The sequence below is a fragment of the Leptodactylus fuscus genome, chromosome 7 (assembly GCF_031893055.1).
Source record: "Leptodactylus fuscus isolate aLepFus1 chromosome 7, aLepFus1.hap2, whole genome shotgun sequence".
NCBI classification, from domain to species: Eukaryota; Metazoa; Chordata; class Amphibia; order Anura; family Leptodactylidae; genus Leptodactylus; species Leptodactylus fuscus.
The window spans coordinates 129,794,388-129,813,046 of record NC_134271.1 but is presented as its reverse complement, the minus strand read 5'-3'; the positions used below and the strand labels follow the sequence as shown (position 1 = coordinate 129,813,046).

The 18,659-nt window shown below is 46.9% G+C and overlaps 2 protein-coding genes across 2 annotated transcripts in view; both read left to right on the top strand.

Moving 5' to 3' along the window:
* The first annotated feature begins 1,944 nt into the window (after positions 1–1,944).
* LOC142212944 (jeltraxin-like) overlaps positions 1,945–18,659 on the top strand; it is a 73,589-nt gene continuing 56,874 nt past the window's right edge. Inside the window, exon 1 of the mRNA XM_075281082.1 lies at positions 1,945–1,995. The gene's annotated coding sequence lies outside the window, so the exon portion shown is untranslated. The remainder of the gene's footprint in view (positions 1,996–18,659) is intronic.
* On the top strand, positions 10,219–12,045 carry LOC142212940 (serum amyloid P-component-like). Its single transcript, XM_075281078.1, has 2 exons — positions 10,219–10,267; positions 11,420–12,045. Exons 1-2 carry the CDS (start codon positions 10,219–10,221, stop codon positions 12,043–12,045), a joined length of 675 nt encoding a protein of 224 aa, XP_075137179.1.

Below are 18,659 nucleotides of genomic sequence, written 5' to 3'. Positions count from 1 at the left end.
AACTAAAGTTTTTTTTAAGAAATAGAGTTCTACCTGAACTGCAATTCTGCCTAACAAAATTTCTAACTAGCTAGCTAGCCTAAGCACACACAGTGCATTTGTGAATTGACATTAGGGCGGCAGGCTGAGGAACCTCCCTCTTTATAAAGGGAAAGGGCGGTCCACTTTCGGCCAAGCCAGCTGCCCAAGATGGAGGTGATTGGTCGTCACGACTGTCAGTCACAGCCTGACCACACCCTCTGGCTGCAAGAGGGTTTAACCCTTGCTAAACCTAACTGCCGGCACAAGGAGGGAGTGACAGGCGGCAATACACTACCGCAGAGAGATGGGCTGCGACCCAACCCCTTGGCCTCAGTTGCTGCACAGTCCTAACACTTCCACAATGATGAAGGTCCACTTTTTACTTAGATGTCCACTATGGCTTTGGAGTGAACTTGTTGACAAATGTTCCAGCAGGCAATAGGGCAACAATGTACTGATAACCTTCACCCTATTGCTAGAAAGGCTCAATGTTTTTTCCTGCTTACCTGTAGGGGCAGGCGCCTTAAGTGTTTGTTCAGCCTGCTCGGAGCAATGGCTACACCTTCTATTTGGCATGATGCCAGCATACAGTTAGAAATGTAGAATAGAGTTCTGGTGGATCAACCAACACTCTATGATGACTTGCCCACTTATACAGAGAGATTAACTAAAAAGAGCAAAATATTCTCTAAATATTCTGTGTGTTCTCACTGCACACCGCTTGCAAATGCATTCGGTATTCTGTTCGGGGAAGGAGGGGGGGTCCCCCATGCAGACTCCCCCGAAACGGAATGTACCAATGTAGTTATGAATGAGGGGTAAGATTCTAGCTCCTGAGCGATGGTGACATGATACACACTCAATTTTGACCTTTTTGACATGTTGAATAAGATATCCCAGTCTTCTGTGCTAGGTCTCAGAGGTGTCGTAGGCGACTGCTCCAGATGATGTCGCACATCAATGATTGTGTCCTGCAGCATTCTAGGACAACCATGATAAGGAATCAATGATCCCATTGTTTCCAGTTTCTGTAACATCTTCTGAATAACGCTCTTTGACAGTACGTCACAAACACCACCTGATATAAATCCAATAGGTTCACACCATGAAGATGCTCTGCTCAATACTCAACACCGCCATCCCAATGAGAAGTCAATTTCATGACTCAATCCTGATAAATTCTCTGAAACTTTTGTAGGGTCAATATTTTTACAGCACTCCTAATTGAATACCCTAAGGGGTGCACTTACTACAGTAGCGTCTTTGACAGTGTTTCTTATGTTTTGACACTTCATGGACTCTGCAAATCTAAAATAGCACCTTCAAAACATTGTGATGAATAGGAAGCCCCCCAAATCCACAAACTGGAGCACACTAGGATCACATAGAGGAAATGAGGGCCAGGAAGTCCCGGCTATGACTGGCAGAGATGTACGAGAAAGTTCCCAGAACTTTGATGATGAAATTAATTGGGTTATTTTGAGAAATAGTGGACGAGCAAAGTGCCTAGGACAGCAAAAAAATTAAATATGGTCGTGGTTACACTACGTATATATATATATAAGGAGGCGTCTTTGTAGTTACCACATACAGAGAGAGAGAGAGGACACGGTACAGTATCACTCCTGTCCATATAGCCTTGCAGTGTCATGTCACATTACTCTCTGTTTTTACTCCTATATTTTCTGTAATATTTTTGCTATTTTTTTAAAACATTTTTTGGTTATTTAAAATACATAAGCTAGAATTTTTGTACTTTAAGATGTGATGTGTTTTCTACATTTGGTTTACAGTCAATTACAGAACTTCATTGCCTGTCAAAGCAAAAGGTAAGTTCTTGTGATTTTATAACAAAACAATTTATATTTGCAGATTGGCTATTGATAAATTATTGAGATTTATCTCCTTTGGTTTTGTAGATGAGAGGTCTCACCATTTTCTTTTGCCTGTTTGTTGGATGTCATGTGGCAGGAGGTATGTTACTTATATGATTTACTCCTAGCATAGTACGTATAGTACGGTATAGTATGTATAATACCATAATGATTCAACCAGTTTTTTCTCTCCCTGAAGGCGGGTTCACACCTGCGCCCAGTCTCCGCTTTGCAAGTTTCCGTCTTCTGCCCAAGAAACTGGACAGGAGACGGACACCGGCAGTCACTATTCAAACCCATTCATTTGAATGGGTTTGCAAAGTGTCCGGCTGTGAGCGTCTTCTGGTCTCTGCGGCGAAACCGATCTTTTTTAACCGGACACAAAGTCTGACATGCAGGACTTTGTGTCCGGTTAAGAAAAAAATTATTTCGCCGCGGAGACTAGAGATGAGCGAACACTAAAATGTTCGAGGTTCGAAATCCGATTCGAACAGCCGCTGACTGTTCGAGTATTCGAACGGGTTTCGAAACCCATTATAGTCTATGGGGAACATATACTCGTTAAGGGGAAAACCCAAATCCGTCTCTGGAGGGTCACCAAGTCCACTATGACACGACAGGAAATGATGCCAACACCTCTGGAATACAACTGGGACAGCAGGGGAAGCATGTCTGGGGGCATCTAACACACCAAAGACCCTCTATTACCTCAACATCACAGCCTAACAACTACACATTTTACACACTCAATACCACCTCTCAGACAGTGGAAAAACACCTTGAAACATATGTATTTGGCCCTTGGAGTGAGGAGAGCCTGTCAGCAGCATTGTATTGGGTACTTGGAGTGAGGAGAGCCTTGCAACAGTTGAGGTTGGCACCAGCATTGTTTTTGAAAATCAGGGTGGATTGAGCCTCTAACCAGCAGAGTTGTGGGAAATTCATGGTGGAGGGAGCCTCTAACCAGCAGAGTTTTGGGAAATCAGGCTGTAGGGAGCCTCCAACCAGCAGAGTTTTGGGAAATCAGGGTGGAGGGAGCCTCTAACCAGCAGAGTTTTGGGAAACTCATGGTGGAGGGAGCCTCTAGCCAGCAGAGTTTTGGTAAAGTCATGGTGGAGGGAGCCTCTAACCAGCAGAGTTTTGGGAAATTCATGGTGGAGGGAGCCTCTAACCAGCAGAGTTTTGGGAAATTCATGGTGGAGGGAGCCTCTAACCAGCAGAGTTTTGGGAAACTCATGGTGGAGGGAGCCTCTAGCCAGCAGAGTTTTGGTAAAGTCATGGTGGAGGGAGCCTCTAACCAGCAGAGTTTTGGGAAATTCATGGTGGAGGGAGCCTCTAACCAGCAGAGTTTTGGGAAATTCATGGTGGAGGGAGCCTCTAACCAGCAGAGTTTTGGGAAATCAGGGTGGAGGGAGCCTCTAACCAACAGAGTTTTGGGAAACTCATGGTGGAGGGAGCCTCTAGCCAGCAGAGTTTTGGTAAAGTCATGGTGGAGGGAGCCTCTAACCAGCAGAGTTTTGGGAAATTCATGGTGGAGGGAGCCTCTAACCAGCAGAGTTTTGGGAAATTCATGGTGGAGGGAGCCTCTAACCAGCAGAGTTTTGGGAAACTCATGGTGGAGGGAGCCTCTAGCCAGCAGAGTTTTGGTAAAGTCATGGTGGAGGGAGCCTCTAACCAGCAGAGTTTTGGGAAATTCATGGTGGAGGGAGCCTCTAACCAGCAGAGTTTTGGGAATTTCATGGTGGAGGGAGCCTCTAACCAGCAGAGTTTTGGGAAATCAGGGTGGAGGGAGCCTCTAACCAGCAGAGTTTTGGGAAACTCATGGTGGAGGGAGCCTCTAGCCAGCAGAGTTTTGGTAAAGTCATGGTGGAGGGAGCCTCTAACCAGCAGAGTTTTGGGAAATTCATGGTGGAGGGAGCATCTAACCAGCAGAGTTGTGGGAAATCAGGATGGAGGGAGCCTCTAACCAGCAGAGTTTTGTGAAATTCATGGTGGAGGTAGCCTCCAACCAGCAGAGTTTTGGGAAATTCATGGTGGAGGGAGCTTCTAACCAGCAGAGTTTTGGGAAATCAGGGTGGAGAGAGCCTCTAACCAGCAGAGTTTTGGGAAATTCATGGTGGAGGGAACCTCTAACCAGACGAGTTTTGGGAAATTCATGATGGAGGGGGCCTCTAACCAGCAGAGTTTTGTGAAATTCTTGGTGGAGGTAGCCTCCAACCAGCAGAGTTTTGGGAAACTCATGGTGGAGGGAGCCTCTAGCCAGCAGAGTTTTGGTAAAGTCATGGTGGAGGGAGCCTCTAACCAGCAGAGTTTTGGGAAATTCATGGTGGAGGGAGCCTCTAACCAGCAGAGTTTTGGGAAATTCATGGTGGAGGGAGCCTCGAACCAGCAGAGTTTTGGGAAATCAGGGTGGAGGGAGCCTCTAACCAGCAGAGTTTTGGGAAACTCATGGTGGAGGGAGCCTCTAGCCAGCAGAGTTTTGGTAAAGTCATGGTGGAGGGAGCCTCTAACCAGCAGAGTTTTGGGAAATTCATGGTGGAGGGAGCCTCTAACCAGCAGAGTTTTGGGAAATTCATGGTGGAGGGAGCCTCTAACCAGCAGAGTTTTGGGAAACTCATGGTGGAGGGAGCCTCTAGCCAGCAGAGTTTTGGTAAAGTCATGGTGGAGGGAGCCTCTAACCAGCAGAGTTTTGGGAAATTCATGTTGGAGGGAGCCTCTAACCAGCAGAGTTTTGGGAAATTCATGGTGGAGGGAGCCTCTAACCAGCAGAGTTTTGGGAAATCAGGGTGGAGGGAGCCTCTAACCAGCAGAGTTTTGGGAAACTCATGGTGGAGGGAGCCTCTAGCCAGCAGAGTTTTGGTAAAGTCATGGTGGAGGGAGCCTCTAACCAGCAGAGTTTTGGGAAATTCATGGTGGAGGGAGCATCTAACCAGCAGAGTTGTGGGAAATCAGGATGGAGGGAGCCTCTAACCAGCAGAGTTTTGTGAAATTCATGGTGGAGGTAGCCTCCAACCAGCAGAGTTTTGGGAAATTCATGGTGGAGGGAGCTTCTAACCAGCAGAGTTTTGGGAAATCAGGGTGGAGAGAGCCTCTAACCAGCAGAGTTTTGGGAAATTCATGGTGGAGGGAACCTCTAACCAGCCGAGTTTTGGGAAATTCATGATGGAGGGGGCCTCTAACCAGCAGAGTTTTGTGAAATTCTTGGTGGAGGTAGCCTCCAACCAGCAGAGTTTTGTGAAATTCATGGTGGAGGGAGCCTTTAACCAGCAGAGTTGTGGAAAATCAGGATGGAGGGAGCCTCTAACCAGCCGAGTTTTGGGAAATCAGGGTTGAGGGAGCCTCTAACCAGCTGAGTTTTGGGAAATCATGGTGGACGGAGCCTCTAACCAGCAGAGTTTTGGGAAATCAGAGTGGAGGGAGCCTCTAACCAGCAGAGTTTTGGGAAATCAGGGTGGAGGAAGCCTCAAACCAGCAGAGTTTTTTTGAAATCAGGGTGGAGGGAGCCTCGAACCAGCAGAGTTTTGGGAAATCAGGGTGGAGGGAGCCTCTAACCAGCAGAGTTGTGGGAAATCATCATGGAGGGAGCCTAGTAGGAGCAGAATTGTGCAACACTTATGGTGGATGAGTATGAGGATGCGGAGGAGGAATTGGAGAGGTTGAGCACAGACATCGACTTTCATGTTGGGGTGCTTTACACAGGTGGGCATGAAAATGAAGGCTCTATCCAGTGGTGGTTCATTTTTATCAAAGTGAGCCGGTCGACACTCTCAGCTGACAGCCGGCTGCGCTTGTCAGTGATGATGCCACCGGCTGCACTGAACACCCTCTCAGATAGGACGCTGGCGGCAGGACAGGACAGCACCTCCAAGGCATATAGGGCAAGTTCAAGCCACAGGTCTAACTTCGACACCCAATACGTGTAGGACGCAGAGGGATCAGAGAGGACAGGGCTGTGGTCAGAAAGGTATTCTCGCAACATGCGCCTATACTTCTCACGCCTGGTGACACTAGGACCCTCAGTGGCGGTACTTTGGCTAGGGGGTGCCATCAAGGTGTCCCAGACCTTAGACAGTGTGCACCTTGTTTGTGTGGACCGGTGAGCACTTGGTCGCCTAGTGGAGGAACTGCCCTCCCTGCTGCTAACGTCACATGCTGGAAACATCTCCATCATATTCTGCACCAATTGCTTGTGGCAAGCATTGATGCGATTGGCGATTTTATACCGGGGTCAAGGATAGCAAAGATCCAGTACTGGTTGTCCTCCATGATTTTGACAATACGCTTGTCAGTTGTAAAGCACCCCAACATGAACTCAGTCATGTCTGCCACAGTGTTAGTTGGCATGACTCCTCTGGCCCCACTGGAAGGTTCAATCTCCATTTCCTCCTCATCCTACCTTTCTACCCATCCGTGCTGTAACAATGGGACGATTCGAAGATGCCCGGAAGCCTCCTGTATCACCATCACATCATCGGACAGCTCTTCTTGCTCCTCCTCCTCCTCCTCCATTAAACGCGATGAAGCGGACAGATGTGTGGACCTACTCTCCAGCTGTGACGGATCTGATGCTATCCCTGACTCCTCTGTGTGATCTGAGTTATCCCTGATGTGAATGAGGGATTCTCTCAGCACACACAAGAGCGGGATTGTAAGGCTCACCATCGCATCTTCAGAGCTCATCCTCCTTGTGGACTCCTCAAACACCCTTAGTATGTCTCAAAGGTCTCTCATCCATGGCCACTCATGGATGAGAAACTGAGGCAGCTGACTTTGTGGCACCCTAGGGTTTTGTAGCTGGTATTCCATCAAAGGTCTCTGCTGCTCAACCACTCTACTCAACATCTGATAAGTTGAGTTCGAGCATGTGGGGACGTCGCACAAAAGCTGGTGTTGTGGCACATGCAGGCGTTGCTGGAGTGATTTTAAGCTATCAGCGGCTACTGTCGACTTGCGAAAGTGGGCGCACATGCGCCGCACTTTCACCAGTAGCTCCGGAACATTTGGGTAGCTCTTTAAAAAACGTTGCACCACTAGGTTGAAGACATGGGCCAGGCATGGAACATGTTGGAGTCCGGCAAGCTCCAGAGCTGCTACCAGGTTCTGGCCGTTATCACAAACGACCATGCCTGGACCCAGGTGCAGCGGCTCAAACCATATTGCCCTCTCATTGAGGAGGGTATCCCTCACCTCGGAGGCAGTGTGCTGTCTTTCCCCCAAGCTGATCAGCTTCAGCACGGCCTGCTGATGTCTACCAATGCCAGTGCTGCAACGTTTCCAACTCGTAGCTGGGGTTAATCTAACATTGGAGGAGGAGGCGGTGGAGGAGGAGGAGGGTGTTGTTCCCGTGTCCCTGCCAGGAATGTGAGGCAATGAGACGAGGTACACCAGGCCAGTTTGGAAAGCAGTCCCAGCCTCAACTACATTCACCCAGTGAAATGTAGCGTCCCTGTCTGCATGCACTTGTCCACGCGTCGGTGGTCAAGTGGACCTTTGTGCAAAGCGTGGAATTAAGGGCCCGCCTGATGTTGAGTGACACGTGCTGGTGCAAAGTGGGGACGGCACACCGGGAGAAGTAGTGACGGCTAGGGACGGCATAGCGAGGTGCCGCAGTTGCCATCAGGTCCAGGAAGGCGGGAGTTTAAACAAGCCGGAACGCCAACAACTCCTGGGCCAGCAGTTTAGCGATGTTGGCGTTCAAGGCTTGTGCGTGTGGGTGGTTAGCGGTGTATTTCTGCCAGCGCTCCAATGTCTGAGAGATGGTGGGTTGTTGTAAAGAAGTGCCTGATGGTGCAGGAGAAGGAGATAAGACAGGAACAGGGAAGGATGAGGGAGAAGTCAACAAAGTGGCGGAGGCAGATGAAGTGGTGTCCTGGCTCGTCCTCTGGAGTGCATCGCCAGCACTGTGAGCAGTGGCAGAGGCAGTGGCGTGAACGGCGGGTGACGTTTGTCCTACCGTTACTGTCTGCCAATGATTCCAGTGCTTGGATTCCAAATAACGGAGCATTGAAGTGGTGGACAGGTTGCTGTTCTCAGAGCCCCTACTCAATTTTGAGAGGCAAATTGTGCAGACAACACTATATCTGTCCTCGGCGCATTCCTTGAAAAAACTCCACACCTTCGAGAAACATGCCCTCGAGGTGGGAGTTTTTCGGGGCTGGGTACAAACTGGAACATCTTCGGAGATTCCGGGTGTGGCCTGGCTTCGCCTAAGCTGCTGAACTCTGCCTCTAGCTACCCTTTTTGGTGCTGCACCTGCCTCAACATGCACACTACTTTCCCCGCTTGACATCCCCCCGTCCAGGTCGGGTCAGTGTCCTCGTCATCCACCACCTCCTCTTCCAACTCCTGTCTCACCTCCTCCTCCTGCACAACGCTCCTGTCAACTGGCTGCCCTGACGGCAACTGTGTCTCATCATCATCGATGAGGGTGGGTTGCTGGTCATCCGCCACCAAATCGACCGGAGATGGAGGAGGCTCCAGTGTTTGAGCATTTGGACAGATACTCGTCTGTTAGCTCCATGGAATCGCGAAATGGAGGGGCAGGTTGAGGGACAGTGAAAGGAGCGGAGAACAGCTCCGGGGAGCTGGGAAAGTTGGGATTATTGTTCTGGGAAGATTGGGAATTTTGAGAGGAAGGAGGACAAGACTGTTGGGTAGGAGGAGGAGAGGAGGTAGAGGCTGACTGGCTGGTGGACAATGTGCAGTAAGCGTTATCCGACAGCCATTGCAAGACCTGTTCCTGGTTCTCGGGCCTAGTAAGGTTTGTACCATGCAGCCTAGTTAATGTGGCAAGCAACCCTGGCACTGTGGAGCGGCGCAATGCTTGCTGCCCCACAGGAGTAGGCACGGGACACCCTGTGGCTTCACCGCTAAATTGCTCCCCAGAAGTCTTCCCCCGACCTCACCCACGGCCTCGTCCACGTCCCTTTCCGGGAGCCAATAAATTAAGGGTGTATGTAGGCCCCAATTTATTTGGTGGGATTAACACTCAGAACCTGGGTGTTTATGCGAATATCAACAAATTAAGGGGGATGCAGGCCCCAATATATTTGGAGAATTAACACTCAAAAACTGGCACTATATGCCAATAGCAACAATTGAGGGTGGTATGAAGGCCCTAATATATTTTTTTAATTACCAGTCAGACCCTGGCACTATATGCCAATAGCAAGATTTGAGGGTGGTATGAAGGCCCCAATATATTTCAGGAATTACCAGTCAGAATCTGGCACTATATGCCAATAGCAGCAAATGGAGGGTGTATGTAGCCCCAATTTTATTGTTAGGGGAATTACACACAGTGAAAAAATTCAAGTTAGTTATTCAAGTTAGTTTCAGGGGTGGGGGTGGGGGTGGGGGTGCACACTGTTGGAACGTGGATTGGGGGTATATAGGGTATATGGGAATACACTTTCAGTGTATTCCCTTCAGGATCCTCCACACTGTGGAAAGCTGGGTTGCGCAGATTGAGCCCGTCAATGCCACGTTACTGTGATGGACACTGACAAGACACTGGAATGTAGCTCTTAAAAGAGCTGTTGGTTTTCTTCTTCTCCTTCCTATCCTATCCCTGCCTACCAGAATCTAATTCCTAACTCTATGGCTGCAGACCTCCATCTGTGACCAAGTGTAAGCTCAGAAGGACGCGAAGCTGGGCGGTGCCGTTCTTCTGAATCAGAGGTCACATGTTTTCGACAGCCAATGGGTTTTTAGTATTTTTTTCAATGTCCCTGTTGTCGTAGATCCTGTCCCACCTCCCCTGCGCTGTTATTGGAGCAAAAAAAGCGCCAGGGAAGGTGGGAGGGGAATCGAGTTTTTGCGCACTTTACCACGCGGTGTTCGATTGGATTCGAACATGGCGAACAGCGTGATATCCGATCGAACATGTGTTCGATAGAACACTGTTCGCTCATCTGTACTGATTCTCTCTTAATGGGTTAAAGAACCTTTGATGACGTCATGTCAAAGGTTCTGTAACCTACTAGTATAGATGCCGGCACAGGGCTTGGGACAGCGGATAGGAGATAGAAGTTTCTTCTGCCCGCTGTCATAAATTTATGATCTTGTCGACTTGTTGGATCATCTTATCAAGTTGAAGTAACAGCGATGTCTAATAACTATGTACCTGGTGAATGTAAAAGAATTTGTCACATTTTTCCTCTATTTCAACACATCCATAACAGCAGAAGGAAACTGTATCTTATCAGAACCCATCAGCTGTAAGAGCATATAAGAAGGTGCAGCTAAAAGATACCGCAGATCTGTATACGGTGAAGACTATATATCCAAATCGTTACATACTTTACACACTAAACCACTGAAGATGCTGCTCTGGTTCATGCTCTTGGTCTCAGGAGTTTTCGGCCAGAAAGGTAGGTGGAAATCTCTATTTTTACCCTCAGCCTTATAGTTTGACTATAGAGAACCTATTATATTTCCCATTTGCCCACATAAGTATTCCTACTGCACAGTCCATCCTCAGGTCTAGGGCTGTAATAACTAAAAATGCAGGGTAACGTCTAGGTAGAGGAGACAGGTTTGGAAGAATAGAGTAGGAACATAGCTCAGGATAAGAAATGTTAGCTTAGAGTACGGAGGTGTAAAACAATATGATCAGATGGGATAAGCTGCATTTCTGAAACTACTTTACATGGGAATTAATCTCATTATTCGAGATAAAGCATTCCAGAGCATTGGTGCAGCTCGAGTAATATTAAAGGCGTTGTTTTGGGAGTATAAATTAACTTTGTTCTGACGACTTTTTGTATCTGGCCCTTCTGGGTTTGCGGCTGGTTCTAAGGCTTGATCATGTGATCAGAACCAGCCTCCATCCTCCGGGTGGCTAAGCTGCCTCCCTACTCATCATTTTCACCAGTAGTTACCTGGAAGCTAGGTATAATAATTTTGTTTTTCCTATTTAGATAATCTCTTTTGGTTAGATTGGACCTCCCAAAATATATTGGTTGCAGATTATTCCAGGTCCTGCAGATAGAAGACCTCTTTATGAAATGGTTATTACATCAGACTGTCACTTTTGAAGGGTTGTTCCATTTACAGTGTTATGTTTTGACTCTGGTAGTTCCAGTGAAATGATTGTAGGGGAACTTGCTGTCTGTCCTACCTGTCCAGACAGGGTTTTCAAGTCAAAGCAAGTTACCTTTGGAGAGGAACTTGATGATCATTGGAGGTCTCACGATCGGTGCCGATCCCGATGATGGGAACAAGGGTACTTTCCACCCCAGCTTTGAATGCATCAGGATGGACAGCTTTTGCAGATCAATTTACTTTCAAAGGGACCGAACATAGTTGAGTATTGAGTTTTGCCTATCTGCTATCTGTCCTGGTGCTCCATTAAAAATTGGGGTACAAAGAATCCAGTTCTCGTGATAAGCAGCAGTCTCAGTGGTGAGGTCCCTACTTGAGAAGTAGGTTACCACCTAACCTGGGTAACTTGCAGTAACTGGAATAATCCTTTAATAAACGTGATATTATCTAGGTTTTCATTATTTTTTATTCTTACACAGATATGAAAGAGAAATTATTTGCTTTTCCAAAGGATTCGCCCACCTCGTATGTCCAGATACATCCAGAATGTACTGGTCCATTTTGGGAGTCAACTATCTGCATGAGACTCCACTTAAGTCTGATGACTCAATCATGTGTGTTGTTTTCAATGTCCACTAAAACAAATGTTAACTCTATTGTCCTCTTTTATTATCCTGGATTGAGAAATCGTTTTCAACAAGTAGTTGACTATAAACACCAGTATTATGATCTAAAGGACAAGGATTTTACAGAATGGACAAGTATGTGTGTGACCTGGGACTCTTCCGTCTGGGGACTGTTTATTGATGGAAAATATTACAAAGTCAACAAGACCTCGAATGTGGAGATCAGCGGTGACCCCATCATCAATATTGGGCAGTGGCAAAGCCAATATCGTGGATTTTATACATCTTTGTCCTTTGTAGGAGAGATGACAGATGTTAATATGTGGGATAAAGCTCTGACGGATGCGAATATGATGGATTATTTTGCTGATAATGAAATGAATGGTAACGTCATTAACTGGAAGGCCCTAAATTATACTCTACATGGAGAGGTCACCATAAAGCCATATGTAGATCCCTATCCTTGTGTACCTATATAACTATAGAGTGTTCCTACAGTAATCTAGAAACCTTTAAAATATGACCTATGGGTTTGCCATTACAGAAACCATTATAAGTTAAACTAGGGAGAGCATGTCACCGTCTACTGCTCATTACACTTATGATGCTATTTTAAGTAAACTTAGTCTTCATGCACATGACCAAGCATAACAGGGTGACATCTGAGTGTCATCCGACCACATTATGCTGCAAAATCGGCCCAAACTCAGTTGCTCATTTGACTGTATGCATGGGGTCTTAATTTATTATTTTCCATCTGTCTACTAGGGTCCTTGAACCTGCAATCACTTCTACAGTTTATATATCTGGTTATATGTTGTATTGCAACTCTTCACTGTGGTGTCTGGTCTTCGCTGACTAAGGGTCCCCACTGTGGCCTGTGATTGGGCATCCACAGATACCTAGAGATGGCGATTCGTGTAAACCCAGGAAAGGTGATGGAGATACCAGTCACAGCATGCACTGAATGGAATAAAGGCAATAGCAGCATCCCAGTAGACACTGATAAACTGTTTTTACTGTATATAATGCATATATACTGTTTCACTATGTATAACACTTCTAAATAGTTTATATGCTTCCATATGTGCGAGGAACATCCCTCCTTGGTCCCGACCCACAGTTCATATAACTGTAATAAGGGGAGGAGGCTAAGCCCCTATGCATATGAACAATGACAAACTGAAAAACAGCAGGTCCTACAACTGCTTAACTTGTATGTAATACACAGTCTTTATCGGTATACAAGGGGGGAGGAAGCCTCCCTCTCCTCCCTCACATAATGCCAAGAATAACTTAACAATGTTTGGAAGTTAGCACGTATTTCAAGAGTCTTTATAATGAGCAACCTAATCTTTGGACAACAATAATGAATAAAAAGCTCTTGTCTAGCAATTTCACAGTCTCTGATATTACAACTGATATGGGAAAAGTTTGTACTCAATACACCAACAGTAAGGTTAACTCATAATTCTCTTGCTATTGTAGTCTAGAACTGTTTAGGACATCCTCCTTCTGGTAGAATAACAGAGCTACTATTAGGTACTCAGACTGAACAGGCCACAATTCTGACAATGCAGACTTTTTTATAATCAGTAGCTGTTGACTAATTTTCCAGTGATGCAAGATGGCGTCTTCCACTTTGTCGATGGACCGTAGCAGAATCCAAGCTGTACCCATGCCAATTACCAACAAGTGTCCTCTTCTGGTTACATGTCTGGCAAGACTTTGGGTTATCTGCTGGTGTCTCCGTTTCATTGTGGTACTGTGTGCTGAGACGCGCATCTAATGCTCTGGCGTGTGATACTGTGTGCAGACGTACATATGTAATCCTCCCCTGTGTGGTATTGTGTGAAGAGGCGTGTATCTAATCCTACGGTGTGTGGAACTGTGTGCAAACGCGTGTATCTAATTCTACGGCATGTGGTACTGTGTGCAGACGCACGTATCTAATACTACGGCATGTGGTACTGTGTGCAGACCCATGTATCTCATCCTATGGCGTGTACAACTTTGTGCAGACGTGCGTATCTAATACTACGGCATGTGGTACTGTGTGAAGACATGTGTATCTAATCCTTCGGCATGTGGAACTGTGTGCAGACGCACGTATCTAATCCTTTAGTGTGTGCAACTGTGTGCAGACGTGTGTATCTAATCCTCTGGCGTGTGATACTGTGTGCTGATCTGTATATCTAATCCTCTGATGCGTGTATCTCAGTTTGGATATCAGTGTTGGATTGTGCATGTGGAGTGACCGTGTGTATTGCAGTTGGAATATGAGGTAAGACTTGCAGGTTTGTATTGGCTAAGGGGGGGGGGGGGGGGGTGCATTGTGTTTGGAATGCTGTATTTCAGCAACGGTACATTCGAACGAGTTGGAGTCTTGTCTTAAACCTTCCTGGATACCTGAAGTATCTCTGTACCAAATTTGGTGAAGATCGGTCCAATCATATGGTCGCGCATAAAGAACAGACAGACAGACAGACAAGAACTCATTTTTATAATGTTTTCGGTCATGGTTTATCCATAGGGGACACTCCCAGTGAGTGTCCCTATTGCTACACATTGTATGACTTAGAGCCCTGCTTGGTAGTGGCAGAATGCTTTGTTTTTTATTTGCTGTACACTTGATGAAGGAGCAGTGGGGCTATGAGATGCATTATGTGTTGTGTTCTTTTAGCAATTTAATAAAATCATCATCCCTCCCTGGACGAGGCGCGGATCTTTCTTCTTTTTGGCAACTTGTTTGGAGGCAGTCCAATTATTATTATGCAGACGTCCACACCAACTTAGATGATCCTGCTGCAATGCGAGGGATACTAACTGGTTATTGACCAGATTGCTGCAACTGACGCAGTTGTGGCCATACTCACACCAAGGTGAGTGACCACTCTACCAGTTTCCATTCTCCTATAAGTTATTTTATTATCCAAATCGGATGACACTAGGCAAAAAAAAAGTATGTATCCACACATATATATCTACAGTATTTTATTTCGGACTCTGGTGTGGTAATTTGGAAGAGACACTGGAGAAGTAAGGTGGGTTGGGGTCTTTCACCTATCTTCCTGTTCCCTCAAAGGGCAACCTCTGGTGGTGCGCTCATGAAGGACTCCTGGAAACACTAATGCCTACTTCTCACCCTAACCCTTATAGTTTGACTATGGCAGACCTATCCTATTATATACCTCCCAACTTTTAAAGGACAGAAAGAGGGACAAAATGTGGGCAACACTATGGACGTTGTGGCAAATTTAGTTCCACCCACTAAAGTGATTCCGCCCATTTCCATCCATCTCTCTTTATGTAAAACCATGCTCCCTACATCTCCCCCTCCCCCATAGTAAACCCATGCTCCCTACATCTCCCCCCCTCCCCCAGAGTACAGCTATGCTCCCTACATCTCCCCCTCCCCATAGTAAACCCATGCTCCCTACATCTCCCCCTTCCCCCAGAGTACAGCCATGCTCCCCACATCTCCCCCCCACATCTCCCCTCTCCACCCACAGTACACCTATGCTCCCAACATCTCCAACCTCTCCTCACAGTACATTCATGCTCCCCACATCTCCCCCCTTCCCCCAGAGTACACCCATGCTCCCCACATCTCCCCCCACAGTACACCCATGCTTCCCACATCTCTCCATCTTTATCCATTACACGGGATAAAACTTTTCTTCATGTGTAAGAATCTTCTTACAAGTAAAGGCCTATCCAGTGATGTGACTAGAGCATGTCATGTGACCGTCTGACGTCAGAAGGTCCTTACCGAGTATAGTATTTAGCCTTTACCCTGGGATAAGAGTCAGTGGCGATGGGCCAAGTTTGTTACCAAGCAAATCCCTTCAGGGGCATAAGACATGCCGTAAGCCATCCGGGAAGGTGGGACAGTAGTGTAAAAACGTGACTGTTCCACCAAATATGGGACAGTTGGGAGCTACACCAGAATTAACATTTGCACAAATAAATATTCCTACCGAACAGTCCTCTCTCAGGTCTAGGGCTGTAATAAATAAAAACAGAGGTTACATGGACAGCATAGGTCATAGAAAAGGTGCCAAAAATAACTTAAAACTCTGGTAGTTCCAGTGAAATGACTGGAGGGGATCTCACTATAATAATATAGTGTATCATTCAAATGCGGTGTGTGTTACTAGCACATTGTGCAATCTGTCAGGTTAAGGTGTATTGAGTTTCTTGTCCTAGCCTTGTATCTAAATAGCCAGAAAAAACAGTGACTTGGTGACACCTCTGGCACACAGGCCACATCAACCACCCTATAGTTATTCCCTCCATCCATATTACCTATTCTAGAAGATCATCCACATTAGATTACCAATCTAGTCTGATATGACTTTGCCATAGGTAGTGGGGGTGCAGTGATGCTGAACCGACCTAGAATATACCATTATAGATGGCACATGGTTTATGTGGACCCTATTAGTCTATGTCGCTTTACCTTCGCCACATCCCACTAACCGTACCACAGGCACCCAATGGAGTTTCTTGGGCTTTGGTGATGTCCATGCACAAAGAACTATTCTACCCATCAAATTTGATAATTTTCTACAACGATTGTGAATATTAATGTGAACATAGCTTTACAGATTTTACTGGGAAGAATACGTCATCTTCCATAGTGATGTTACCCAATATCTGTCAATGTTTTGGCACATTTAAAACACTATTCAAACCTAGATTTTTTTTTTGTTAATTTTTAGAGATGAGCGAACAGTGTTCTATCGAACACATGTTCGATCGGATATCAGGGTGTTCGCTATGTTCGAATCGAATCGAACACCGCGTGGTAAAGTGCGCCAAAATTCGATTCCCCTCCCACCTTCCCTGGCGCCTTTTTTGCACCAATAACAGCGCAGGGGAGGTGGGACAGGAACTACGACACTGGGGGCATTGAAAAAAATTGGAAAAAGTCATTGGCTGCCGAAATCAGGTGACCTCCATTTTAGACGAATAGTGGATTTCAAATCCGGGTCATATGAGAATGTGAACTTTGTGACTATGAGACAGGGATAGCTGTACAGGCAGGGATAGCTAGGGATAACCTTTATTTAGGGGGGAATGTTATTAAAAATAACTTTTTGGGGCTCTATCGGGTGTGTAATTGTGATTTTTGTGAGATAAACTTTTTCCCATAGGGATGCATTGGCCAGCGCTGATTGGCCGAATTCCGTACTCTGGCCAATCAGTGCTGGCCAATGCATTCTATTAGCTTGATGAAGCAGAGTGTGCACAAGGGTTCAAGCGCACCCTCGGCTCTGATGTCGCAGAGCCGAGGCTGCACAAGGGTTCAAGCGCACCCTCGGCTCTGATGTAGGAGAGCCGAGGGTGCACTTGAACCCTTGTGCACCCTCAGCTCTGCTACATCAGAGCCGAGGGTGCGCTTGAACCCTTGTGCACACTCTGCTTCATCAAGCTAATAGAATGCATTGGCCAGCGCTGATTGGCCAATGTATTCTATTAGCCTGATGAAGTAGAGCTGAATGTGTGTGCTAAGCACACACATTCAGCTCTACTTCATCGGGCTAATAGAATGCATTGGCCAGCGCTGATTGGCCAGAGTACGGAACTCGACCAATCAGCGCTGGCTCTGCTGGAGGAGGCGGAGTCTAAGATCGCTCCACACCAGTCTCCATTCAGGTCCGACCTTAGACTCCGCCTCCTCCGGCAGAGCCAGCGCTGATTGGCCGAAGGCTGGCCAATGCATTCCTATGCGAATGCAGAGACTTAGCAGTGCTGAGTCAGTTTTGCTCAACTACACATCTGATGCACACTCGGCACTGCTACATCAGATGTAGCAATCTGATGTAGCAGAGCCGAGGGTGCACTAGAACCCCTGTGCAAACTCAGTTCACGCTAATAGAATGCTTTGGCCAGCGCTGATTGGCCAATGCATTCTATTAGCGCGATGAAGTAGAGCTGAATGTGTGTGCTAAGCACACTCATTCAGCACTGCTTCATCACGCCAATACAATGCATTAGCCAGTGCTGATTGGCCAGAGTACGGAATTCGGCCAATCAGCGCTGGCCAATGCATTCTATTAGCCCGATGAAGTAGAGCTGAATGTGTGTGCTAAGCACACACATTCAGCACTGCTTCATCACGCCAATACAATGCATTAGCCAGTGCTGATTGGCCAGAGTACGGAATTCGGCCAATCAGCGCTGGCTCTGCTGGAGGAGGCGGAGTCTAAGATCGCTCCACACCAGTCTCCATTCAGGTCCGACCTTAGACTCCGCCTCCTCCAGCAGAGCCAGCGCTGATTGGCCGAATTCCGTACTCTGGCCAATCAGCACTGGCTAATGCATTGTATTGGCGTGATGAAGCAGTGCTGAATGTGTGTGCTTAGCACACACATTCAGCTCTACTTCATCGGGCTAATAGAATGCATTGGCCAGCGCTGATTGGCCGAATTCCGTACTCTGGCCAATCAGCACTGGCTAATGCATTGTATTGGCGTGATGAAGCAGTGCTGAATGAGTGTGCTTAGCACACACATTCAGCTCTACTTCATCGGGCTAATAGAATGCATTGGCCAGCGCTGATTGGCCGAATTCCGTACTCTGGCCAATCAGCACTGGCTAATGCATTGTATTGGCGTGATGAAGCAGTGCTGAATGTGTGTGCTTAGCACACACATTCAGCTCTACTTCATCGGGCTAATAGAATGCATTGGCCAGCGCTGATTGGCCAGAGTACGGAATTCGGCCAATCAGCGCTGGCTCTGCTGGAGGAGGCGGAGTCTAAGATCGCTCCACACCAGTCTCCATTCAGGTCCGACCTTAGACTCCGCCTCCTCCAGCAGAGCCAGCGCTGATTGGCCGAATTCCGTACTCTGGCCAATCAGCACTGGCTAATGCATTGTATTGGCGTGATGAAGCAGTGCTGAATGTGTGTGCTTAGCACACACATTCAGCTCTACTTCATCGGGCTAATAGAATGCATTGGCCAGCGCTGATTGGCCGAATTCCGTACTCTGGCCAATCAGCACTGGCTAATGCATTGTATTGGCGTGATGAAGCAGTGCTGAATGAGTGTGCTTAGCACACACATTCAGCTCTACTTCATCGG